General features: G+C 46.1%; 1 protein-coding gene across 5 annotated transcripts in view; it reads left to right on the forward strand.

The window, feature by feature from the left end:
* Positions 1-19,296, forward strand: part of LOC118369066 (homeobox protein Meis2) — a 126,761-nt gene extending 107,465 nt beyond the window's left edge. For 3 of the 5 annotated variants that reach the window (XM_052496713.1, XM_052496711.1, XM_052496712.1), the window contains exons 10-12: positions 9,364-9,422; positions 11,442-11,552; positions 17,511-19,296. In XM_052496713.1, the coding sequence (XP_052352673.1) occupies positions 9,364-9,422; positions 11,442-11,552; positions 17,511-17,650 (310 nt within the window). In that variant the 3' untranslated portion in view covers positions 17,651-19,296. Of the gene's footprint in view, positions 1-9,363; positions 9,423-11,441; positions 11,553-12,074; positions 12,174-17,510 lie in introns of all 5 variants that reach the window. The other 2 variants (XM_052496714.1, XM_052496715.1) reach the window with 2 other exon arrangements.
* The last annotated feature ends 2,923 nt before the right edge of the window (positions 19,297-22,219 follow it).

The raw sequence follows: 22,219 nt of genomic DNA on the forward strand, positions 1-22,219 counted from the left end.
TACCACTGGTTAGAGAGAGAGACAAATGGCTGAGAGACAGAGTGACAGAGAAATGCAAATTCTGCCCATATTTCGTAGAGATTTAATGTTACAAAAGTAAATCAGTTAAAAGTTATAGAAAATAAGGAGAGAAAACCAGTCAGTGGATGTATATGGAAAATTAAAGGTGAAGCTATTTCCTTTTGAGAGAGAGAGAGAGAGAGAGAGAGAGAGAGAGAGAGAAGAGAGAGAGAGAGAGAGAGAGAGAGAGAGAGAGAGAGAGAGAGAGACATAGTGGCAGCCCTAAACATGGGCCCTTGCAGCTTCTCCTACGACCTAAAAGAAAGCTTTCCCGGCTTCGCTTCGTTTCACATCTGCACTAAATCAAAACAAGGGGGTGATGTAATGCTGCACGGCTTATGTCTCTTCACTCCTGTTTTAACTTAAAGAAGAGAGGAGAGGAACTCTCCGATATGAATAGCCGGAGGAAGCTTTCTCGCTCCTCCCCCTCGTCTCCTGGAGTAGCTTTTTGAAAGGATGCTTTTTGATCGTTTATGATAAACCCGTAGATAGGTGCTACAATCTGGTGGCTGGATTAAACTATTACAGTGTGTCTGGGACGCCCAGGTGGACTGACTCCATCTGTATTTACACTTCAGCAGATTATCAGCCTTGTGGAACTGGGCTGCCCTGCCGGCTGCCTGATAATTAGGCCTTGTTTGCTTTGTATTAAACACACCCTCCCAAGTTAATCTGCATGCACTTCCAGGTCAAAGTGCATCATCTGTTTCTCCAGACTTTTTATTTTTATTTTTTACTAAGACTCTTCTTCCATTTTCTCATTCTAGCGAATAGTGACTCAATCAAACTCAGGGTTTGAAATCTTTATTTTTCTCTGAAAGCAGAACTATGGAAGCAATGAGGTCTAATAGAAAGCAGAGGACAGTGATGTTGGTAAACAATGATTGGAGGTTTGAATCTAAGCTTCTTCCAGTTCAGATCGCGTCGCGTCTAATCTTTCTTGGAAAAGCAGAGGCCCAGGAATTTGACTGGCAAACAGAAAATCGCTCCAACCACCCCTCCCCTAACTTTGGCATGGGTGCTTCAAATGGGCATGTTCAGGTTAGCTATGGAGGCAGTAAACCGTCAACTATTTCTGTGTCACGATTCATTTAAGGAGCCCTTTCTTGGAGAGACATGTTTAGTTTGTCTTGTTTTCTCTCCTTGGCTGCCCTCACTTCATCCTCTCTCTCTCCCTCTCTCTCCCTCTCTCTCTCTCTCTCTCTCTCTCTCTCTCTCTCTCTCTCTCTCTCTCTCTCTCTCTCTCTCTCTCTCTCTCTCTCTCTCTCTCTCTCTCTCTCTCTCTCTCTCTCTCTCTCTCTCTCTCTCTCTCTCTCTCTCTCTCTCTCTCTCTCTCGATCTTACTCTCTCGATCTTACTCTCTCTCTCTCTCTCTCTCTCTCTCTCTCTCTCTCTCTTTTCGTCTCGCTCATCTCTCTCTCACTTACTCCTTGTCTCTCTTTCACCACAAACTCATCAAACAAGTGACCCCGCTCCCGATTGGCTGGGCTCCCTCAGATCTCCCCATGATTGGCCCGTTGGCTCTGTGAGTCTCTCTTTCTTTCTTTGTTTCTCTGTCTCTATCTTGGCTGCGCTCCAGGGCTGGAGAGTTAGGCATGAGGATTTCTCCGGAAAGGAATGCTGACAACAGGAGCAAGTTACCAGGTGTGGCTGCGAGTCAGTTAACCAGAAACAAGTCATTTCTGACAGATTGAGAGGAGGAAAAAGGGAGGGGAAGAAGAACAAAAAGAGAAGAGAGGAAAGCCCCAGAGATTCAACAGCTGGACTGGTTTGTTGTGATGCAAATGCAAAGTCACCATTCCTCCATTCCATTCTCTCTGAGAGTCCTTTATTTCTCTGGGAAGAAACAGCATGTGACATTATCACAGGACGAAATAGAACACCAAGGCTAAGGTCTTCTGAAGGGGAACTTCTCTCTCTGTCTCTCTCTCACACAGGACATCAGTCATTATTATGGAACTGGAATCCCCTTCCTTGCACACACGCACTGTCTCTGGTCTGGTGTTAGCGTAGCATAGCGTGCTAACATGCTAGCTGGGGTATTTAATACCTAAACGGTTTCTTTGCAGTGGCGCTCCCCACTGTTTGAGTGAGCTGATATTAGTGGCTGGGGATCGTGTGTTGATCCAGCTCAGTGGACAGCCAGGGTCAAGTGGCCTCATGCTGTCTGGACTCCATTACTCATATTGTTGCTGTTATTGTGTTATGCTGCGAAGGCCCCATATAGAAAAACACCCAGAGCTGCAGTAAATCCATGTCTCTATAGGACTTGTTTTGAAAGTGCTACACTCTTGGCCCTGTGGCAGACAGAGAGTTTGTACATAGACACAGTGTGCCCCTGGTGGATTTAAATGTGCTGGGTGAAGTACTGTATCTGTGAGTGGAGTCCCATTTGCACTTCCCTGTGTACAGTAGGCTACATTCACAGGCATGCACATACACACGTACACACATGCTGGATACGCGCATGAACAAGTACACACACATACACACACAGAAGAGTTTTCCGTACGAATTAGAAGTGATTGGAACATTTTTTATACTATTTTGGGTCTCTGAGTGGATTAGTAAAGCAGGGTGCACATTAAACAGTCTCTCACTCTCTCTCTCTCTCTCTCTCTCTCTCTCTCTCTCTCTCTCTCTCTCTCTCTCTCTCTCTCATATACACGCAGCTGTCCTCTGGGGACAGCTCTCCTCTCTCTCTCTCTCTCTCTCTCTCTCTCTCTCTCTCTCTCTCTCTCTCTCTCTCTCTCTCGCTCTCTCGCTCTCTCGCTGTCTCTGTAAAGTACACATTCGTAGCGGTATCCACAGAAATGACCTCCCCAAGACCCCATAACCTTGCTTTAATTATTTGTTTGAGAGTCGCTGTGTGTGCACGCGCGCGTGTGTGTGTGTGTGTGCGTGCGTGCGTGCGTGCGTGCGTGCGTGCGTGCGTGCGTGCGTGCATGGGTGGGTGGGTGCGTGAATTGTAACGCCGTGCAGTGTAAGGAAATAAGGGAAACCATCAGATGTAAATACTAAAACATGGTTGGAGGTTTTGGAGAAACCCCTGTCTGTCCCTAGTCTGTCCCTAGTGTGCCTACCTCTCTCTCTCTCTTCTGGTCTGGTTAGCCCTCAGACATGTAGACGTGGTGACTGTGGTCATGTCTATTCTGTGGATGTGTCTATTCTGTGGTTGTGTCTATTCTGTGGATGTGTCTATTCTGTGGATGTGTCTATTCTGTGGTTGTGTCTATTCTGTGTATGTGTCTATTCTGTGGTTGTGTCTATTCTGTGGATGTGTCTATTCTGTGGATGTGTCTATTCTGTGGATGTGTCTATTCTGTGGTTGTGTCTATTCTGTGGATGTGTCTATTCTGTGGATGTGTCTATTCTGTGGTTGTGTCTATTCTGTGGTTGTGTCTATTCTGTGGATGTGTCTATTCTGTGGATGTGTCTGTTCTGTGGTTGTGTCTATTCTGTGGATGTGTCTATTCTGTGGTTGTGTCTATTCTGTGGATGTGTCTATTCTGTGGATGTGTCTGTTCTGTGGTTGTGTCTATTCTGTGGTTGTGTCTATTATGTGGATGTGTCTATTCTGTGCATGTGTCTGTTCTGTGGTTGTGTCTATTCTGTGGATGTGTGTGTGTGTTCGAAGGTTTGGGAGTGTAGTCGCCCCCATTCCACACATGGACACATCCCTTCATCCCTGCCTGCCATCCATCCATCCCTTCCCTCCTCCATCCATCCCTGCCTGCCTGCCTGCCATCCATCCATCCTGTCCCTCCTCCCTCATCCCTGCCTGCCATCTGTCCCTCCTCCCTCATCCCTGCCTTCCTTCCCTCCCTTTCCCTCCCTCCCTGCCTGCCATCCATCCCTTCTCCCTCCATCCCTGCCTGCCTACCATCCATCCCTTCACTCCTCCCTCCCTGCCTGCCTGCCATCCATCCCTTCCCTCCTCCCTCCCTCCCTCCCTGCCTGCCATCCATCCCTTCCCTCCTCCCTCCCTCCCTCCCTGCCTGCCATCCATCCCCTCCCTCCATCCCTTCCCTCCTCCATCCATCCCCTCCCTCCATCCCTTCCCTCTTCCATCCATCCCTTCCCTCCTCCCTCCATCCCTGCCTGCCATCCATCCCTTCCCTCCTTCCTCCCTCCCTCCCTGCCTGCCATCCATCCCTTCCCTCCTCCCTCCCTCCCTGCCTGCCATCCATCCCTTCCCTCCTTCATCCATCCCCTCCCTCCATCCCTTCCCTCCTCCATCCATCCCCTCCCTCCATCCCTTCCCTCTTCCATCCATCCCTTCCCTCCTCCCTCCATCCCTGCCTGCCATCCATCCCTTCCCTCCTTCCTCCCTCCCTCCCTGCCTGCCATCCATCCCTTCCCTCCTCCCTCTCTCCCTGCCTGCCATCCCTTCCCTCCTCCCTCCCTCCCCGCCTGCCATCCATCCCTTCCCTCCTCCCTCCATCCCTGCCTGCCATCCATCCCTTCCCTCCTCCCTCCCTGCCCGCCTGCCATCCATCCCTTCCCTCCTCCCTCCCTCCCCGCCTGCCATCCATCCCTTCCCTCCTCCCTCCCTGCCCGCCTGCCATCCATCCCTTCCCTCCTCCCTCCCTCCCCGCCTGCCATCCATCCCTTCCCTCCTCCCTCCCTCCCTGCCTGCCATCCATCCCTTCCCTCCTCCCTCCCTCCCCGCCTGCCATCCATCCCTTCACTCCTCCCTCCCTCCCTGCCTGCCATCCATCCCTTCCCTCCATCTCTGGAGAATTCCTTCTGGTGTTGTTTGAAGCACACACCATTAGCAGCTCATAAGAGGAGAGAAAACAGTGTTATCAGGGCTGGCTCTGATAATCTCAATTGGCTTTACTCAACCTGATAAAAGGTGCTCTGGGGGCAGAGTGGAGCTTCGGTTGGTCAGCAACCCCCTCCCTCCCCGCTGCCCCTACCAACCGCCTTACTTTGGCCACTTGTTCAGAGAATAAAAACAGAACCATGTGTGTGTTTGTGTGTGTGTGTGTGTGGGGGGGGTCAATCTTGGCAGCGGCCCTGACGGAAAGTATTAGAAAATCTATATGCACTCAGTTGCCATTTTTAAGGCACACCCATCTAGTACCGAGTCGGACCCAGCCTTTGCCTCCAGACCTGCCTGAATTCTTTGGGTCATGGATTCTATTCTCAGATACGCTGTTACATTCAAACGTTGCTCAATTGGTATCGAGGGACCTCCGATTGTTGCACCGTTCTCGGCAAACACTAGACACCGTTTCTGAGGTACTGGAACCGGTGCGCCAGGCACCGACGGGAATAGGTAAAACGACAATCGTTCATCCGGTTCTATCATTCAATGGAACAGTAACTGAATGCCTCGATGCCTGTCTGCCTGCTTTATGTAGCAAGCCACTGCCACGGCCACGGCCACGCGACTCACTGTCTGTAGGAGCTAACCATTTTCGTGAACGGGGGTGTACCTAATAAACCGGCTACTGAATGTATGTTTGTGTATGCTGCTGTGAAGAACTGTTTTCCCTACTCAAATGACCATGTTGGAGCAGCATAACAGTTGAGCGTAGACAGCAACCAGATAGGAAAATATGTTTGTGTATTGCTATGCAATACCTTTCATAAGAAGTACAAATGAGCAACCGTTTAGTTGGATAAGATCAAAACGTGTTCTAAATAGATCAGTAACTCAAACACGCTGTTCCATGTGCACTTTGTTATTCCTGGGGCTCTGTCTTCCTGTCACTGATCCAGAATGGGAATATTTAGCACCTGCAAGAAACATTCCTGATATTAAGTGCTTATGGTTATGTCCCAGAATAGGTAAGAATCCACATGGTTATAATTTCCAAACCATGTGTGCCATCTTGGGAGAAAGAAAAAAAGAGAGAGCAGGACATATATTTTTTGCAGGCCTTGTTCTGTGAGCCTTGCTCTGTGGGCCTTGATCTGTGAGCCTTGCTCTGTGAGCCTTGCTCTGTGGGCCTTGTTGTGGGCCTTGCTCTGTGGGCCTTGATCTGTGAGAGCCTTGCTCTGTGTGAGCCTTGCTCTGTGTGAGCCTTGCTCTGTTTGGACCTTGCTCTGTGTGAGCCTTGCTCTGTGTGAGCCTTGCTCTGTTTGGACCTTGCTCTGTGTGAGCCTTGCTCTGTTTGGACCTTGCTCTGTGTGAGCCTTGCTCTGTTTGGACCTTGCTCTGTGTGAGCCTTGCTCTGTTTGGACCTTGCTCTGTGTGAGCCTTGCTCTGTTTGGACCTTGCTCTGTGTGAGCCTTGCTCTGTGAGCCTTCCCAGAGCGAGCGCGATAGCAGGAATTTCTGCTTTGTTTACTTACTCACCTGGTGTAGATGCTGGAAGCCTGACTCTTTCCAAAGTACTGCAGGTGTAGTGACACTTCTGACAGTAAAGGTAGACAATAGACAGCCAAAGATGCTCTTTTATATCCCTCTAACTCATAGTGTGTTTATTTTAATTTTAATTAAAAAAAAAATATATATTTTTATTTCACCTTTATTTAACCAGGTAGGCTAGTTGAGAACAAGTTCTCATTTACAACTGTGACCTGGCCAAGATAAAGCAAAGCAGTGTGAACAGCCAGCAACACAGAGTTACACATGGAGTAAACAATAAACAAGTCAATAACACAGTAGAAGTCTTTTTTTTTAAGAGTCTATATACATTGTGTGCAAAAGGCATGAGGAGCTAGGCGAATAATTACAATTTAGCAGATTAACACTGGAGTGATAAATGATCTGATGGTCATGTGCAGGTAGAGATACTGGTGTGCAAAATAGCAGAAAAGTAAATAAATAAAAACAGTATGGGGATGAGGTAGGTAAATTGGGTGGGCTATTTACCGATGGACTATGTACAGCTGCAGCGATCGGTTAGCTGCTCAGATAGCAGATGTTTAAAGTTGGTGAGGGAGATAAAAGTCTCCAACTTTTTTGCAATTCGTTCCAGTCACAGGCAGCAGAGAACTGGAAGGAAAGGCGGCCAAATGAGGTGTTGGCTTTAGGGATGATCAGGGATGATCAGTGGGATACACCTGCTGGAGCGCGTGCTACGGGTGGGTGTTACCATCATGACCAGTGAACTGAGATAAGGCGGAGTTTTACCTAGCATGGACTTGTAGATGACCTGGAGCCAGTGGGTCTGGCGACAAATATGTAGCGAGGGCCAGCCGACTAGAGCATACAGGTCACAGTGGTGGGTGGTATAAGGTGCTTTATTAACAAAGCGGATGGCACTGTGATAAACTGCATCCAATTTGCTGAGTAGAGTATTGGAAGCCATTTTGTAGATGACATCGCCGAAGTCGAGGATCAGTAGGATAGTCAGTTTTACTAGGGTAAGTTTGGCGGCGTGAGTGAAGGAGGCGTTGTTGCGAAATAGAAAGCCAATTCTATATTTGATTTTGGATTGGAAATGTTTGATATGAGTCTGGAAGCAGAGTTTACAGTCTAGCCAGACACCTAGGCACTTATAGATGTCCACATATTCTAGGTCGGAACCATCCAGGGTGGTGATGCTAGTCGGGCGTGCGGGTGCAGGCAGCGAACGGTTGAAAAGCATGCATTTGGTTTTACTAGCGTTTAAGAGCAGTTGGAGGCCACGGAAGGAGTGTTGTGTGTGATCCATAGGCAGTTTAAACTGGTATTTACAATAGGTCCAAAAACAAAACCTCTCTTCACTAGATCACACATCACAGTCCCAAATCAACATTGATATGATCTGCCTAACTTTTCCTCTCTCTTTTCCCATGTAGGCGTTAGTCTGTCATTCCTCTGTCTGGGGCCAGCAGTACAGCCTATCTGCCCTCTGGGTGCACCCTCACAAATAAGTTTGCCTCCATCTCTTTTCCCAACCGTGCGTTTTGTCCATTTACCAATGTCACTTTGAGCGGGCAGATTACGGCCGTTTACGTTAATAGGTGAAGGTAAAGGCAGGTATCAGGGGTTCATGGGGGATTAGGAACTCAAATTGGTTCCAGAACCTTCCCTTTTTTCCATCTCCATTTCCTTCTCCATGTTCCAAAAAAAGTTACCTTTCTCTCTTTTTTATTCTTTGAAAAGGGGCTCCATGCTGGAATCACCCCATGATGATTTGAAACCTTCCTCTAATATCAACCACATGTGGGTACCTTCAGCGCTACCGAGCTCACTCCACTCTGACTTCTTAGTATGAGAGAGAGAGATAGAGATAGAGATAGGGAGGTACTAGAGTTCACTATTTTTGATTTTTTTGATTTAACCTTTATTTATCTAGGCAAATCAGTTAAGAACAAATTCTTATTTACAATCACGGCCTACACCTGCCAAATCTGGATGACACTGGGCCAACTGTGCGCCGCCCTATGGAACTCCCAATCACGGCCGGTTGTGATACAGCCTAGATGGAGATGACCAGTATAGGTAAAGCTGGCCCAGTCTGGGGTAGTGAAGCCAGCTTGTCTTTGACACAGCCCTGGGTCACTGCGTCCCATTTGGGACTTTAAGAGGTTGCCCCTGGCTGGCAGTCACCTTCAGATGACCCCTTGGTCTTTGCAGTGGAAAGCGGCGGGAGCAGAGAGGAGAGTCGGGGAGGACTGCACAGGGAAGGCTTTGTGGAACTGCACTTATTCACTGCTGTGGCGGTGATAAAACTTCACACAGCCTAATTGATGGGCTTGCTGACATAACAATACCTTGTGAAAGAGCCGAGTGGCCATGCCTGGTCCTCATTTATAGACAGCTGGACGGGGAGCACAACCCCCCGCAATGAAAAGAGAGAGAGAGAGAGAGAGAGAGAGAGAGAGAGAGAGAGAGTTGGGGGTCGGGGGGGCAAATGAAAGGAACCATTTGTATGTTGCCCCTTGCGAACGTATATTATTTTTAATTTCTAATGAGTGATAACACGCGAGGAATAACATGTTTATAGGGTGTGCGTGTGTGTTAATGTGTGTGTGTGAGAGAGAGTTGTGACATAGCCTACTGCGTGGTCTAGTTTCTCAGTGGCATGGCTGCTTCACCATAGCACACACTTAATGCCTGTGGAATGCTTTCCCGGTCTCCATAGCAACCAAATGTAATCAACAGCTTTATTAAACAAGGGAAATAGATCATAAGGGGCATTAAAAGAAAACCTTGTTGGGTTTCCAAGTCTGCTCACAATCACCCTTTTGTTGTTGCTGTATCTGTTTTGATTGGCTCTCTAAGAGCCAGTAGCTAATGTTGTTATTACTAAGTCATGCAAAACGGTGTTGTAGTGCTGCGGTTTCCGATGAACTCTCCTGTTGGTGAATGCTGTGTGATTGAAAGTGTTTTTCTCTTTTCTTCTCTCTTCTCTCCCAGGTTCATTAATGCCAGGAGAAGAATAGTACAGCCCATGATTGACCAGTCAAATCGAGCAGGTAAGAAAGTCTACCCTGCACATCTTTTCCACTTTTTCCAGAAACACCAGCTCTTCCAGTTAATGTACTGGCATACACATCTTGCCCCTTAGCCTGGATTTGTAAGGGAGAATCCCCAGCCCCCCTACTACCACCAAACACACACACACACACCACACCCTATCTTCTTATTTTCTCAATGGGAAGTGTGTGGTGGTGACGCTATCTGTTAGTTGATTGCGTGTAATTGCCGATATCCTAATCTAACACTGAGAGGTTCTTTAGCAACATGTTCTCTCTCTGTGAATTGCTAATTGGGCGCAAGAGAATCTCCAGGAATGCTTGGAGCATTTTGGTATCTACTTTGTGTTTTTTAACTCACTCAATTCCCAAGTGTCAGTCCTCTGGCTGTTGCTGCTCGGTATTCACTTAGCCCAGATCTGAAATATCAAGGGTCCTATATGTGATTGTATTCAACGTCATCATTTCAATTGAGTAATTGTGGTTAATTCATTCTGGTCATGAAAAACTACCTAACAGATGCAAATGAGTTTAATATGATCCATTGATCTCTGATTTCTGTCTGGATGCCCTACATAGGGAGCGATTTTGTATTTATTATGGATCCCCATTAGCTGCTGCCAAGACGCAGCTACTCTTCCTGGGGTCCGGCAAAATTAAGGCAATTTTAATACAATTTTAAAAACATTACAATGCGTGCATTACCGTTTCACAACACACTAAGTGTGTGCCCTCAGGCCCATACTCCACTACCACATATCTACAACGCAAAATCAATTTCCATTCCTCTGAAAAGGATTAAGGAAGGGTTCATATTGCAAATTGATCAGGCATTGATTTTCCATATCTACATTGGTCAGACGACAAAAAGCACTGAAAGATTAAGTCATAAACATGCCACTCTAGAATCGAGCAAAGAATCCGAACAGGAATTTATGTAGCCACCCTAGGCCGTATCGACTGTAACATTACTAAGGAAAAACGCCACATAATTTGTCTTTGAGGGAGAAAAGCTTTTTGTTGATTAGCTCGCTCCAAATCTAGAGAGAGTCCCACAAATTGGGGAGGAGATTGTGCAAATTAAGTTAACCAATTATTGAAATGAGACGTGCCTTTCCGAATCTCAGTACAATTATTGTGGTTTGTTGGGAATATTTGAGAGAGAGGAGAGAAGAGAGAGACAGAGAGCGTGTGTTTAGAGTGTGGCAATCAGTAATCTCTCTGAAGACAGCATGACTAAAAGCTTTCCCTAATCTTCAATTTGACAGATTACTCCAGATTAGGCTGTTTAGTCCAGGAATATGCTGTTTGCCACAGACTCCACAATACTCTTACTGAATAGGGCTAAAGATATGACACTATGACATCATTTGATTACTACTGTGGACAGTATTATGATGCTTGAATAATATTTTATATGGATCTTATTTGTAAATAATGATCATGATCAGTCTTTTCAGCTTCACTGTACTCAGGAGATTTGAACTCATTTGAATTTGCAGGGGTAGATAATGACAATTGCAGGGGGGTAAATAGTGATGTTTTTGCCAATGATGTCCCATAACGTGTCTCTGTCCATGAAATAACATCCATGTTGCTTTGGGAATGGCTGGTGATGGTCTTGACAGAAAATCCTGATCTCATCAACCTGCTTGCTTCCTTTTCTCAGTTAGAGATCAATGCATTACCCCTTATTTTGACTAATGTTAAAGTGTGTGTGTGTGTGTGTGTGTGTGTGTGTGTGTGTGTGTGTGTGTGTGTGTGTGTGTGTGTGTGTGTGTGTGTGTGTGTGTGTGTGTGTGTGTGTGTGTGTGTGTGTGTGTGTGTGTGTGTGTGTGTGTGTGTGTGTGTGTGTGTGTGTGTGTGTGTGTACTCACACTGCATGTGTTTGCATGTCATGCATCAGTCATCGGGGACACAATGTGTTGCAGTATGTTTGGGCCGGAGCTGGGACAGTAAGCTGATTGTGTGGTTTGTCTTCTCTCCCCCCCCTCGTGTCCATGTTTTGACTACAATCAGGTTTTCTTCTTGATCCTTCAGTGAGTCAAGGAGCAGCGTACAGTCCGGAGGGCCAGCCAATGGGCAGCTTCGTGCTGGACGGCCAGCAGCACATGGGGATCCGACCAGCTGGTAAGCCCCCCCTCCTCCTCCTCCGGTCCTGCATACTGTATACTAGTCACTGTGCTGTGTATGTTTACAGTCACCAATGCACCCCCTGTGACTGTATGACTACTGACAGCAACACACACCAACCCCTCTAGCCCTGGAAATGTCACACCAGCACTGACTACTGTGCTGTACATGGCAGCATCATCAACCCAATACTAACCAATGTCACAAAACTACTGATGATATCACTGCATCATAATAAAGTTCACTTACTCAGTCAACTCCACCCTCCTCTCTCAACTCCCTTAGGTATCACTATTTACCTCCATTTGCCTGTCTCTCTTTTCACCCATCTGTAGAAAATGACACACATCTTTGTAACGAACGGGGACATTTTTAGACACGTTACTACTGCACCTTCTCTTCCTCTCTGTAACCAATCCGTCCTTCTACCTACCAGGGTGTCTATCTGCTCTGACCTGTCTGCCATTCCACCTTTGACCTTCTGCTGACCTTTTCTCTGATGTGTTTTTCCTCTTCTAGGGCCTATGAGTGGAATGGGGATGAATATGGGCATGGATGGGCAATGGCACTACATGTAACCTCCATCTTATAAAGCAAAACGCTAAGAAAAAGGGGGAAGTAAGTACAACTGGGCTTTATTTCTCAAACCTCTGGGCTTGTGGTTTTAACCCACAAACCCCCTTACTTCACCACAATCCCCCTCCCATCCCCACCCTAATTTTACAACAACCTCCCCCACAGCAACCCCCTTGACAACCAGTGAGTGTGGTTGGTGTAGCATGGTGCTTTAAGGGGCGGAAGGGGGGTAAGGAAGGGGGGTTAGCTAGCTACTGAAAGATGAATAGAAGGACTGGGAATAGTGGGAGTTGCCGCCATGCCGTGAAGCTTTCTCCTGTTGGTCCCTGGGAGAGAGAGGGGGAACTTGTGGCGCCAGCCCAGACAACAGAAGAACAACCAGCACAACCAACAACCAAGGTCTTGATAGCATGGCCTGTACCGACACCACACATTCATTTATCCCAACAGGGCCATCTCTCTCCCCATCTCTGACAGCCAATGCAAATGTTGGACATTTAGGGAAACATAACATCTCCAGAGGCAGGGTCTGACGGGGAGAAATTAAACAGGCTCCAGTGAAGCGATAAAGAAGGAGAAGTGAAACTGTCCTCTGAGTGACATAAATCTGTCTTGGGAACGATTGATGCCCAAATTATCTTATATGCAAAGACGGGAGCGCCGCAGTACATTACGGTCCTCGGGCGAGATATACGAGCCGTGGGTGACATGGCCGATCCTTCACTGGGGGGTGGGCTTGGCAAGTAGGGGAGCGAGGGGAGTGAGGGGAGCGAGGGGAGTGAGGGGAGCGAGGGGAGTGAGGGGAGGGGACCTGTGTGTTTTGATTATTTTTTACTGGAGGGGGCATTGACTAGCCCCATCATGAGACACACAGAGACAGAGCAAAGAGAGACACAGAGATACATTTAAAGGACCCGAGACTCTCTCACACACAGACACACACACACACACACACACACACACACACACACACACTGTCTGATTAATCCTGGCCATTCCGCCTCCCACTAGTGCCAGAGCGCTGACATTTGAAAAATCAAGATGTATCACATCCCAACGGCGGCGGGGCAGAAGAGATTTTATTTAACACCCAAACTCCTTTGCCCAGTGAGGCACAATATAATGACACTTACCTTGATTAAAAGAACCCTTTATATGTAAATGGAGCCTGGAATTTTCGAAGAGTCACCAAAGCCATTCTATTGGCAAAGCCCATTTCTCTCCTCTTTTTTTCTCCCTCCCTCCCTCATCTCATTCCCTCCTGTCTTTGCTAATGGCGTCAGGGATTTAAAAAAACTTTGGGAAGCAATGTTCCCTAATACAGACACAGAGACAACATTTGCTCAGCTTGGCTAATTCTTAATATAGGCTATATAATTTTGAGACTATTCAATTACATAACATATTTTATGCTTCATGACCAATTACATTAATAGCTTAATACAGAGGAATATTATCATCTTCTGATTTGATTACGCCGCCAAACAATATGGTATATTTGGTACTTAATTATCTCCAGCCATTGAGCAGGCCTGCTCTACCAGAACAGGACAGAACTGAACAGAATGGGAAGAAAGATAGAGAGAGAGAGAGGGATAGGGAGAGAAGAGAGAGAGAGTGTGGGGAGAAGAGAGGAGAGGAGAGAGAGAGGGTGGGGGGAGAGGAGAGGAGAGAGAGAGGAGAGAGGGATAGAGAGAGAGGGGAAGGGATAGAAAGAGAGGGGAAGGGATAGAAAGAGAGAGAGAGAGAGAGAGAGAGAGAGAGAGAGAGAGAGAGACCAGTCTCGCCATTATTGTCTTCAAATGATTTGACCACTCCTGTTAATAAAGGGGGCCCACAGATCTACTTAACAGAATGACTGCAGCTTACAAGACTGGAGATTACCGTCTTACAGTGTCAAAAACATCTGTTGGGCCTTTTAACAGGAGCCACTCCAGGTTATATGGAGGTGAGGGCACCCCTCGCACAGCCCTTGCCATACACCCCAGCCCTGCCCAGCCCAACCCAGCATGTCCAGATTGAATGACTTATTTTATGACCCCGTAGTGAGGTTTTAAGAGAACACTGCGACAAACTTGTGAATTTCCAATGAACTAGACGTGGATAGTAGGAGGGTAGTGAGTAATAGAAAATGGCACCTTGCTTTCAGCCAATGAGATTGGTCATTAATTTTGGCCTCTACTGTCCTGTTTTCTCCCTCGCTACCTCCTCAACTTGCTGGGCTCTGCTCTGTCATTTCTTAATTGTGGTGTACTAAGGTGGAGGAATGTGGAGAGTGAGCATGTCTGGTGACCTTGCAGCGACCACTCTCCTTCACCCCTCCCTCCCAAGCAGCATTAATCCCCCAAGGGTTCACATTACAAAGCAGGCCTATCCAGGCCCCACTGGCTCCAGCACCAGAAGTATCCCACCCCAGACCCACACCTGCTCTCCCCTGCTTCTCTCCAGGGTCCAGGACTTTGGGCCAGGCCTGTTCCCATACTCCAGTCCCAGGCCACAGGGCCCCCCCACCACCACTACCTTCTCCCTGGTCTGCAGACAACAAACACACCCCTGAATAACCAAACAGAACCACCACTGAGCAGGCTTCTGTTTCCACCAACCAGGCACAGAGTGAGGGGATGGCAACAAGCTGGCGTCTCCACACACATCAGCACAGGGCCCTACTCTCCGTACCAAGGGGTATCACATCAACACAGGGCCCTACTCTCCGTACCAAGGGGTATCACATCAACACAGGGCCCTACTCTCCGTACCAAGGGGTATCACATCAACACAGGGCCCTACTCTCCGTACCAAGGGGTATCACATCAACACAGGGCCCTACTCTCCGTACCAAGGGGTATCACATCAACACAGGGCCCTACTCTCCGTACCAAGGGGTATCACATCAACACAGGGCCCTACTCTCCGTACCAAGGGGTATCACATCAACACAGGGCCCTACTCTCCGTACCAAGGGGTATCACATCAACACAAGGCCCTACTCTCCGTACAAAGGGGTATCACATCAACACAGGGCCCTACTCTCCGTACCAAGGGGTATCACATCAACACAGGGCCCTACTCTCCGTACCAAGGGGTATCACATCAACACAGGGCCCTACTCTCCGTACCAAGGGGTATCACATCAACACAGGGCCCTACTCTCCGTACCAAGCGGTATCACATCAGCACAGGGCCCTACTCTCCGTACCAAGGGGTATCACATCAGCACAGGGCCCTACTCTCCGTACCAAGGGGTATCACATCAGCACAGGGCCCTACTCTCCGTACCAAGGGGTATCACATCAACACAGGGCCCTACTCTCCGTACCAAGGGGTATCACATCAACACAGGGCCCTACTCTCCGTACCAAGGGGTATCACATCAACACAGGGCCCTACTCTCCGTACCAAGGGGTATCACATCAACACAGGGCCCTACTCTCCGTACCAAGGGGTATCACATCAACACAGGGCCCTACTCTCCGTACCAAGGGGTATCACATCAACACAGGGCCCTACTCTACGTACCAAGGGGTATCACATCAGCACAGGGTCCTACTCTCCGTACCAAGGGTATCACATCAACACAGGGCCCTACTCTCCGTACCAAGGGTATCACATCAACACAGGGCCCTACTCTCCGTACCAAGGGGTATCACATCAACACAGGGCCCTACTCTCCGTACCAAGGGGTATCACATCAACACAGGGCCCTACTCTCCGTACCAAGGGGTATCACATCAACACAGGGCCCTACTCTCCGTACCAAGGGGTATCACATCAGCACAGGGCCCTACTCTCCGTACCAAGGGTATCACATCAACACAGGGCCCTATTCTCCGTACCAAGGGGTATCACATCAACACAGGGCCCTACTCTCCGTACCAAGGGGTATCACATCAACACAGGGCCCTACTCTCCGTACCAATGGGTATCACATCAACACAGGGCCCTACTCTCCGTACCAAGGGGTATCACATCAACACAGGGCCCTACTCTCCGTACCAAGGGGTATCACATCAACACAGGGCCCTACTCTCCGTACCAAGGGGTATCACATCAACACAGGGCCCTATTCTCCGTACCAAGGGGTATCACATCAGCACAGGGCCCTACTCTCCGTACCAAGGGGTATCACATCAACACAGGGCCCTACTCTCCGTACCAAGGGTATCACATCAACACAGGGCCCTACTCTCCGTACCAAGGGGTATCACATCAACACAGGGCCCTACTCTCCGTACCAAGGGGTATCACATCAACACAAGGCCCTACTCTCCGTACCAAGGGGTATCACATCAACACAGGGCCCTATTCTCCGTACCAAGGGGTATCACATCAGCACAGGGCCCTACTCTCCGTACCAAGGGGTATCACATCAACACAGGGCCCTACTCTCCGTACCAAGGGGTATCACATCAACACAGGGCCCTACTCTCCGTACCAAGGGGTATCACATCAGCACAGGGCCCTACTCTCCGTACCAAGGGGTATCACATCAACACAGGGCCCTACTCTCCGTACCAAGGGGTATCACATCAACACAGGGCCCTACTCTCCGTACCAAGGGGTATCACATCAACACAGGGCCCTACTCTCCGTACCAAGGGGTATCACTTCAGCATATTCCTCCCTCTCCTCCCTACCTCCTTTTTCTCCCTCCCTCTCTCCCTCCTTTTATCTCTCTGTTGGCTCTGTTTATCGCTGTCTCTGTGCTTTAGCTGTTGTTGTCATTATACTTTTCCAAGAGCAGCACTTTGTTTTGGTTAAAAGTGCCTCTTATTGGAGGGGAAAACGCAAAGCCTTGATGCTATTCTTAGACTGGCGTGTTGTTATAGTTAAATGGCTCTAAATTATTTAATAACTTCTTTAATGGGTTATAAATCAAACATGTTCACAGTAGTGCGTCCCCCTGAGAAAACGCCTCTATTCGGGTTGTCACTACATTCAGTGGGGGAATTGACTCTTCTGCCTGTAAAAATATTAGTGTTGCTAACATCAGTATGACTGCTAGCTTCACATCCTCCAAGACGATTGTGTCTGGATGGTTGGAAATCACTTTCCAACCTGAGAACTGACCATGATTCTATTGACATTGTAACAGACTCTCAATCACCTAAAATAGAGTGATAAAATAGCTTTTTTTAGCTCCTAAAACAACATTTCAGAAGTAGCTTTGGACTTTTTGGGCACGTGTAATCCTAAATGTAGTTAGTATGTTATTTGACTTAATTTTTACACCACAAAATGAGCTCACTTTACACAAGGTATGTTTTATTTTATGTCAGAGTCACAAAATTTGGAATTCAGTAGTACATTTTTGTAATACTTTTCCATTCAAGTGAGTGCTTGTTTTTAACCCTCCCTCTCTCTCTGACTCTCTGATCTCAGGGCTTCAAGGCATGCCAGGGGAGTACGTACCTCAGAGTGGTCCTATGGGCATGAGCATGGCCCCGCAAAGTTACACCCCTCCTCATCAGATGACCCCTCACCCCACCCAGCTTCGACACGGACCCGCCCTCCACCCCTAACTGCCCGGCCCCCAATCACCTTCATCACACCCACCATCCCCATCACTCAGCCATGCTGATGCACGGAGGACCCCCCTCTCAACCAGGAATCACCATGTCTGCACATAGCCCCCGCCACCCCCCGCTGAGCCCCATTGACCCCAGCGCTGGAGGACAAGGCCTGGACATCCACGCCCAATTGTATAAGGGAACTTTACTACCACAATGACGTCAACATCATCAACAACAACAGCAGCAGCTACTAAGAGAAAAAAACATCAACAACAACAACTCTACAACAAAGCTATTTTCAGAAAACATTTCAGAATAAAAGCGCAACGCCCTTTGACCGGAATTAGACATTAAAAACAGAATTCCAGATGAGCTGTGATGATTTTTTCCTTTTTTTTTTTTCCTTGTCAATTTTGTTACTTTCATCCAAATGGAGGACCAAGCTGACATGAAAACTTTGTCTTGGGCTTTTGTTAAAGATCAACAGAAGATGTTCTGACAACGGACACGTGCAAACACGGACACGCACACTACTCAAGACACACACATACAAACACAGTACCCACTCTCTCCAGTGACACGTTCAACTCATTTTCAAATGAAATCACTCTGGAAAATTGAGAGAAAAAAAGAGAAGAAAAGATTCCCAAGAGTTATAACTACTGTAGTATAACAATTATAGAAACAAAGTTAAAACGTGTGCATTTTTCGTTGATCACTCAATTTATGTTTCCTGAGCTAGTTATAGAATTAAAGGTTAAGCCTTTCTCTCACACTGTGTGTGCTCCTTCCTGGAGGAGAAACTGTCTCGGTGGTGCAGCAGCACTATAAAACAGAAAAGATGGAACATCTCAACAACGGACTCCCATTCGCTCCCAACCAGAGCGACAGGCAGAACAGGCGCTGTCCCCCATAGAGAACAGGGCATGATGGGAAAAGGCTGCTAAATGACACCTGATCTCTCCAGAAGATTCAGTTTAAAAATGTTTCATGCCCCTCGTTTTTTTGGTTCATGAATGAATGTTGCCCTGTAGGTATATAAACAAAAGTTATTAGTTTGAATTGCCCAAGCACTGGATTGTGTTGGTTTTATACAATTTTATTTTATTTTATTTTTTTGTATCCTGGACTCTCATTGACAGAGCCTATTGAAGGAAGCTAGTGGAAAAGCAGCATCCTACTTTGCTTCTTTGCCTCTGGATAAACATACTTGCCATATGGACAATACTGACACAATGGTGGATTCTTTGGCACTGGGAGAAACAATTGATGGTTGATGCACCAAAAAACATAAAAAAGACAAAAAGACAAAAAAATTACTTAAATTATGAACTCAAAGCTTTGGGAAAAAGCTAAGAGAATATTGCAACAAACTTCGTACAGAGTTCAGTCTATTAATTGTTTCATGTTAGATATTCTATGTGTTTACCTCAATTGAAAAAGAATGTTTTTGCTAGTTTCAGATCTGCTGTGGCATTGATATTGTATGTCTATGAATTCCTTCCTTTTTCAGCACGTGTTCCTCACTAGATGATACAATGCCATCTCCCTTAAGCTTTGTCAAAAATACATTATTAAATACTTGTATGAGGACTGTGACGTAATGTTTAAAAGGTGTTCAGTCACAAATGCTGTAATAAATATTTCATTTTTGATTTTTGTTAGATTTGTGTGTGCTGTGTGTTACGAACATAACTAAGAGTAATAGTAATTAAGCCTACATAGTAATGGGTTTATATTTATTATAGGTCGTATATTATTATTATTATTATTGCAAAGTTATCATGGTGATAGTTCTGACAGAAAATGGTTATCAAAGTTTGGCTAAATAGCTATATCAATATTAGGGTAATTCTATAAAGCACAATTGTTCATTCAAAGACAGTGCATTTCTACACACTTAGGTGACCTTACCTGGTAAAGTTTATAGTTGCAAAACCCCCAAGGGAGTGGTGCCACTTTAGTGGAATGAAGAAAGAAAAGCAATCTGGCGACCTGTTGCAACAAAAGAAATTAATCATTTAAAATGTATTTTAAATCTGTGTTTTAATTATATTTGCAATGGTTTGCTTTGTCAGAAACACAAATATGGCATGATTGTTTGTTTTTCATTATAATGTCAGTGGAAATGGAGATACAAAACCTTGGATTTGCATGCCTTCCCATTTTAGTTGAGTTTTAAACAGATAATCGATTTCGATAGCATACAGTTCAACATATTTACAATAACCTCAGTTTTACCATTGGCTTCAAACTATAGAATATGCATTTGTCCCTTCCCGTTTGCTGCAACCGTTTCCCACTGACAACATACAAGTGCTGCAAGTGAATATTTCCGCCGCTTTACAGCGACCCCTGACGGCGTAATCTGAATCGCTCACGGGTTCACTGATAATCTTTTGATATCTCTTTGCCAGTGTTTGCTCGCGGCCATAGAAGTCATAGCCTTAAACCAGAAATGACTATCTCTCTGTCTTGCAGGATGAAATCTTTCTGCCTTTCAGATAAGGGATTTAACTCCAACAATGCTGTAATGGCTGGGTTTATTTTTACACTACTGTCCATAATGCTATTGTAAAACGTAGTGGATTGTGTTACATTTTTCTTCCACACATTGAAAGCAGTTGAAAATAATAATAATAGTATTAATACATCGTTTTTTTATTAAGCTATAGGAAATTCTGTATTAGGAAGGTCACTACACAAAACACTTGTTTTGTTCTTCAAATGGTCTACTGTAGAGAACTGTTAGAGCTATAGGGCTTTCCCGTTTTAACTCCAGCGCTCAGCCCTGTCTGTAGCCTGTAGGTGAGTGACGTCTAGGGGGGGGGGGCATTGGGTTGTTGAGCCAGAACAAGCATAGGGCTGGTGGAAAGGGGGGAAATATTATGTTGACTTTTATTGCAACTTACTACCTTCAAAATGCCTTACAGTCCTGATCCTGACGCAAAACACAAATTGCCCTGTGATTTTAGAGATTTTTTTATCCGTTTTCCAATTGCTGAATCATCTTCGCCTGATTTATCTCATTTCTAATAATTCATTATTCCTATGAAATTATGTTGATAAAGGATAATATTAGGTTCTTGTTATCAAATTGTTTGGTATATTTATTTTATTTCCTCAAGCGTGCAGCCTCCAGCCTCAGAGTTGAAAAAGTGAAAATAAGAAATAATTTACAAATGGAAGATTGTGTTGGTAATAGACTACAACTAGTTGCATGAGTATTTGGATATTACAGGAATTAAAATATGTAGGCCTATATTGAAACATAAACAAAATAAAAAATAATCTAGTAAATATGCAAAATACCCAAATATAATTGTTTTAAAACTGCGTCAAATGAAGATAGAAAAACACCTTTCTGAGCCTTTGACAGGTTGGACAAACTGTTAAGTTTTCCTCCGCGTTCACAACGCATTTGATGATGCACCATTTGAATTGTTTAAAAGCTTATACACTTCTTTTATCATCCTATTATGTGGATGAACGGAAGGAAGAAGCCCTCCGTTTTGTGTGAAGATTATCTGGTCTAAAAGAGAAAAAACGCCTTGATTATTGTGGATGGTGGTAGTGGCGGGGGTGGGGGTGGAGGGGTAATATTAATAGTTTTTTCTCCTTTTTCCCCCTTTCTCCATTTTCGAGGAGACAGAAGGTAGATTGCCTCTGCTGTTTCCCTTTGCCGATTCGGTGTGACAGGAATGATGGATGATCCAGCCGAGCTAAACAACACCGCCCCTTCATCTCCTCCCTGTCAAAGCTAGTTCGGGTACTAGTGCAGGAATAAAATAAGGAATAGTCCCCTGCACTGCTCTCTCTGCACAACACAAAACCACATTCCCAGACCGTTTTCCTCTCCTCTCTACAGTCTCAGACAACGATATTAAATGTCCACAGTACCCTGCAGAACACGACGCCGTTGCTGGCTGTGTGTACACAGGCAACACGTTAATAAAGCCCTAACCTTCTTATAATATCGTCTCTTATAGAGCACCTAGAGAAAGAAGTAGGTTATTCGATCTGCAACACTGGCTCAGGATTTGGGCTCTTCGGAGTGAGTCTCAAGAAATAGGCTACAAAATGCCATTGCTACTAAGATGTTTTTTGCAAATAAACTGTATTTTATTTACGGTTGTGTGTCAGGATATACCTACATCGCTCTAAGTTCGTAGCTTTCTTCTTTCTAAACGCTGCATTGTAAGTGGGTGCGCGTGAGTGGTGGGGCTTCACGCATCTTCGCGTTGCAGCTGGCCTCACCAAAATGGCTTGCTTTGGGAACAGTTTTTATTTAGGGCGGGTTTCTATCTCTCTGTGTGTTTTTGTTTTATTTGAATGCTGACCTCCTTTTTTTAACATTTCAGCAGTTCGCTCTTTTTGCCATAAGGTGTTTCTATGACTACGTTGTGTATGTGAGCGGGTCAGAGGCAGGGGTCCGCTGGGGAAAAGGCCGCATTTCGGTGATCATTTATCATTGTCAACCGCATAATGATTCTCCCTGCAGTCCCCTATTGATGAGGATAATTACATTAGCTCGGACTGACTGATCAATAAAGGACGGGGAAAATGGTTTATTATAGC

Source organism: Oncorhynchus keta, chromosome 35 (assembly GCF_023373465.1).
Source record: "Oncorhynchus keta strain PuntledgeMale-10-30-2019 chromosome 35, Oket_V2, whole genome shotgun sequence".
NCBI lineage: Eukaryota > Metazoa > Chordata > Actinopteri > Salmoniformes > Salmonidae > Oncorhynchus > Oncorhynchus keta.